This window comes from Lipotes vexillifer, unplaced genomic scaffold (genome assembly GCF_000442215.2).
Source record: "Lipotes vexillifer unplaced genomic scaffold, Lipotes_vexillifer_v1.1 scaffold870, whole genome shotgun sequence".
NCBI lineage: Eukaryota > Metazoa > Chordata > Mammalia > Artiodactyla > Lipotidae > Lipotes > Lipotes vexillifer.
In genome coordinates this window covers 303,319-308,282 of record NW_006771408.1, presented here as the reverse complement: position 1 = coordinate 308,282, position 4,964 = coordinate 303,319, and the positions used below count along the sequence as shown (strand labels likewise).

Below are 4,964 nucleotides of genomic sequence, written 5' to 3'. Positions count from 1 at the left end.
ATTCCTGGGGACAGGGGCAACACGGCGGGGGTAAGACCCTCAGTGCTGCGGCAGAGGTGCCAGGCGTGTGCGTGCGTGCGTGCGGTGTGTGCGTGCACCTGCCTCTCCTGCCTAGAAGCGCCCGTCAAACAGCGTACAGACACTGATCAGGCCTGCGCGTCGCACTTGAATATTACTGTTACAGCTGAGCCCTGACTTACACTGGGGAGAGAAGACAGAAGACGCTGAGTAACCTGAGTGGGTATCTAGGGAGAGGGTGAGCCAGGCTGAGAGACCAGTGATGGAGAAGCCCGCGGAGTGAGTGCACACCTTGGCACGTTCAAGGGACAGGAGGTAGGCCAGTGTGGTTGGAGTGGAGCGAGGGGGAGGGGAGGGGAAGTCGGCGGGGGCAGGTCAAGGAGGGCCGTGTGTGCCACGATGGGAATGTTGGGTGTCATCTGGGCTGGGAAGGGAAGCTGCGGGCCTTGGGAAGATAGTGAACAGAACTGAATTCTAGTGATTCAAGTTTTAAAAGAATCGCTCTGGATCTTCCCTGGTGACACAGTGGTTAAGAATCTGCCTGCCAATGCAGGGGACACGGGTTCGATCCCTGGTCCGGGAAGACTCCACATGCCAAGGAGCAACTAAGCCTGTGTGCCACAACTACTGAGCCTGCGCTCTAGAGCCCGTGAGCCACAACTACTGAGCCTGCGTGCCATAAGTACTGAAGCCTGCACGCCGAGAGCCCATGCTCCGCAACAAAGAGTAGCCCCAACTTGCCGCAACTAGAAAAAGCCTGCACGCACCAGCAGCCAAAAAAAAAAAAAAAAAAAGAATCACTCCGGCCACCATGTTGAGAGCAGGCCATGAGGTCAAAGGTGAGAGGCTGCTGTATCAGTGCAGGTGAGAGATGCTCATGGACCAGACCAAGGTGGCAGTGGGGGGGGGAGGCTAGTGAGAGGCAGATTCTAGACACAGTTTGAAGGTAGAGCTGATGGGACCTACGGATGCTGTGAATGGGTATGAATGAGAGAGGAGTCAAAGGTGATGGGGGTTTTGCTCCGAGCACCGCTGAGTTTCCTGCAGGTCCCTGAACTCGATGTGCTGCTGCACTCACTGGCTTTGGAGCAGGCTGTTCCCTCTGAGGCGTCTCACCTGCCCCGCGTCCTTTCAGAACCAGCCCCGCTGCTCACCACCCCCAGCTCTTCTCTCTTCCCTGCTCTGCGTGGCTTCTTCCTCAGGGAGCGTCCTCTGTGACCTGCTACTCGTCACTTGATTGACATGGAGCCGACATGGTCTGGCCCAAGGAGCTCTTAAATCCATGCAGGTGGTGATCCGTCATCACTGCAGTTCACTGCTCATCTGTTTGGTACCAGATGCTTTTCTACCAGTTACCTTTACTCCTTCCTACAGTCCTGCAAGGTAGGTATTATTAGCTCTATTTTGCAGATGAGAGAAAGGCTCAGAGAGGCTAACTAACTTGCCCCAGATCACACTGGTGGAAAGTGGCAAAGCTGCCGTCACACTCACGTCTTGTCTGTCTGTCTGTCAGTAGAGCCTGTGGTGTTGATTTCACTGACTTCCCCAGAACAGACTGATCCCCACCCTCCCTGCCCACCCCACCAGCCATCTTCATCTTAGGGAAGAACCACTGGGCTCTTCCACACATGCAACAGGAAGAGAAGAGCACGACGGCGTGTGAGGGGGCGGGGCAGTGGGAAGGCGAGGGCTGACTACTCACTCCTCCAACAGGACCACGTCGGCCAGCACACTGAACACCTGGTAGAGCCCAGAAGCCTCGTTGACGCGCCGGATGATGGCACTGGCCAGCTGTGTGATGGGGTGCTCGGTGGAGGGCCAGGTGACGCCGTGATGACGCTGCTCCAGCAGCCGGTGGACGGCACGCACTGAAATGGCCAGAGGGAGGAGTGGCATGCTGCCCTTGAGATGTTATCTTTCACCTCCGGGGCGGGGGCAGGGTAGGGGGGACGCAGAGCCCCCCAGCTCTGCACTCAGGGCACGCTTGTATTGCGCGGCTCCAAGAAGGTGCCTTTAGAGCCGGGTCCGCACGTGTGTTCTGAAAAGGGCTGGATGGAAAGTGTTTCTGCCTTTGCAGCCCAGACGGTCTCTCTCACTTGACTCAATTCTGCCTCTGGTGGGAAAGCAGCCATAGAGGACTGCGAAATGAACGGGCACGGCTGGATTTGGTCCCCAGGCCCGAGACTGCCCGCTTCTGCTTTACGCATCTGCATGTGGAAGTCCTGCCACTGTCACCTCACGTGTGACGCGTCCAAGCCAGACCCAGAGCCTTCCTCTGCAATCTCTCCCCACCCCACAGTCCCCATGTCTATGGGAGACTCCCAAATGGAAACCCTCTGACTGCTCCCTCTTGTTCACAGCCGAAACCCACATCTGTTACTAAGTTCTACTTTGAGATGCTCTGTGTATTTCTGGAAGGATAGAAAAGCAACAGCTATCTCAAACAACAGGGGGACATTTTCTGTGTACCTGGGCCTGCCCTTACACAGCGGTGACACTGGGGCACCACACACAGGTGCCTGCTTCTGGAAATGAATCAACACAACACCCAAATCCGGTAACAGCGAGGACACAGACAGACAGTTCACGTGATGGGAGACTGGGTCGCCCAACAGTCACAGGAAAGGATGTTCAGCCTCACGAGACAGACAGACAGACATCTGGTTCTCTGGAGGAAACAAGGTTATGCTGCATTTTGTGAAAGGATAAGGAATTACACAGCTCGGGAAGGGTGGGAAGGGGGCCTGACAAAAGAAGCATGGGTGCAAAGACATAAAACCTTGAGAAACTGGCACATTCTGAAAAGGAGGTGAGGGCCAGGCTGGGCAGGCTAGCTGGTGCTGGGCAGGCTAGCTGGTGCACGAAACTCTGGATGCCATGCCGAGGACCTGGCTGGGGAGCCCCTGGAGGTTTTCCTGTCTAAAGAACAGTGTTCTGGTGGGTACCGGAGTGGCTGGATGGGAAGCCAGAGGGACCAATGGCAGGAAGACCAGTCAGGAGAGACCAACAGGTCCCAAGTCAGGCAAGTGAGGCTGGGATGGACTGGAGAGAGACAGGAGGGGGAGGGGCAGGGTTCCCAGCAGGGCCTACCTTCTGAGGTCACCATCTTTCATCTTGCTTTCCTCTGCTTTGCTGTTTTCTACTTGTCTCCCTTGGGGTCCTTTTCTTCAGCTGACTGATGAGCAAGGTTGGGCAGGATGTACTGTGTACAGCCACACTGCCCCTCCCTCTAAGTGGGGTCCCCAGCTAGTAGGGGTGATCATAGCTCTTGGTGGCCTGTCCATCCAGGATTGTTTCCCATTTGCCTGAAGCTTAGTGGTCAGCTGGGAGCCTCAAAGTCAGACAGGTGTGGATTCAAATGCCACCTCTGCCATCCACTGGCTGGGTGACTTTGGGTAAGTGACTTAACTTCTCTGTGCCCCAGTTTCCTTCTACGAAAAATGGAGTTGAAATAACAAGATGTTATTTCTTATGGGGCTATCGGAAGAACTAAGAATGTGAGCTGGGGAAAGATGAGAGGACTGAGGGAAGCAAGAGGGATGGGGCAGTACCTGTCAGGACAGCAGGTGCAGGAAGGGTGACATGCATGGGAATGTGAGGAGGGTTTCTTGCTGGGGACACAGCTGGAGAGACAGACTCTTCCCATTCTGTGTACGTGTGTGTGTTCCATTTGCAAATATTTTGGTAAACAGACAGCTAACATTCTCGGTTTCTTTCCCTGACAACACGCAAAGGGTATAAAACGTATCGCCTGGAAATCAACAGCAAAGCATGATTATCTTTCCCTTTAAACTGGAAGGAGAGTGAAATGCAAAAAGCATTAAGGCAAGTGAGGCATCACATTAAATATAGAAACATCAGGATGAAGGATCCTTATGATGTTTTTTTTTTTTTGCGGTACGCGGGCCTCTCACTGTTGTGGCCTCTCCCGTTGCGGAGCACAGGCTCTGGACGCGCAGGCTCAGCGGCCATGGCTCACGGGCCCAGCCGCTCCGCGGCATGTGGGATCTTCCCGGACCGGGGCACGAACCCGTGTCCCCTGCATCGGCAGGCGGACTCTCAACGACTGCGCCACCAGGGAAGCCCCCTTATGGTGTTTTTATGGTCAAATTAACTGGCCCATGTAACACTCGTCATGCAATAAAGCACCCATCCAATGGGCTACCCAGAGCGCAGAAAATTGGTACCCTTAGTACTCAGAGTTTTGAAAAAGAGCTAATATAATCTAGTTGCGACTTTTATTGAAATTTGTTGGTACCCAGAGAGTCTATGTGTACGTAATGCTTCACAGCTCCACGGTCTCCAGATATTACCTTATGTAGTCCTTACAACAGCTCTATGGGGTGAAGAATTCACCTCATTTACAACTCTGACACCTGGGAGGGCCAAGAGAGGCTTAGGGAGGTTATGAAGCCTCACCCCTGAGACCACGCAGCTGCTTGCCCAGGTTAGCAGTCCCAAGCTCAGCATCCTTGCCAATCACGGTGATGCGGGTAACACGCCACCCCCGGATGTACTTACTTTTACACCTTATCTGGTACTTCTCTAGATGTGTCCTCAGACCACGAAAACCCACGGCTGCCTGCCCCACAGGGAATTTATGACAATCAACTGCTGTTAAGGCTGCTTTAAGGGAATCAGGCGTCTCTTTACAAACCCTGGGGACAGCGGCCTTCTCTGCCGGGCTCACCTGTGTATCGGAATCCATGGATGAAGCCCCCAGCAGATTTCCGGTAATCCACGGAGTGGCTGGCAGTCCCCAGGACAAAGAGGCCCCGGCTCCCTTTGGACTCATAGCTGGCTTTGACCAGGGGGTACTTCTTGCTGAGCTCACCCCCTGCAGAGAGTCGGAGGGACCTGTGAGTGGAAAGGGCTGTGAATAAAAATCGCTGCTATGTATGAAATGCTTTTTACAGGCTTGGCACTGAGCTAAGTGCTTACATTCC

The 4,964-nt window shown here is 54.3% G+C and overlaps 1 protein-coding gene across 1 annotated transcript in view; it reads right to left on the bottom strand.

The window, feature by feature from the left end:
• FOXRED2 (FAD dependent oxidoreductase domain containing 2) overlaps positions 1-4,964 on the bottom strand; it is a 15,286-nt gene that overhangs the window by 4,882 nt on the left and 5,440 nt on the right. Inside the window, exons 4-5 of the mRNA XM_007446736.1 lie at positions 4,709-4,875; positions 1,721-1,886 (exon numbers count right to left, since the gene is read on the bottom strand). Of these exons, the coding sequence (XP_007446798.1) occupies positions 1,721-1,886; positions 4,709-4,875 (333 nt within the window). The remainder of the gene's footprint in view (positions 1-1,720; positions 1,887-4,708; positions 4,876-4,964) is intronic.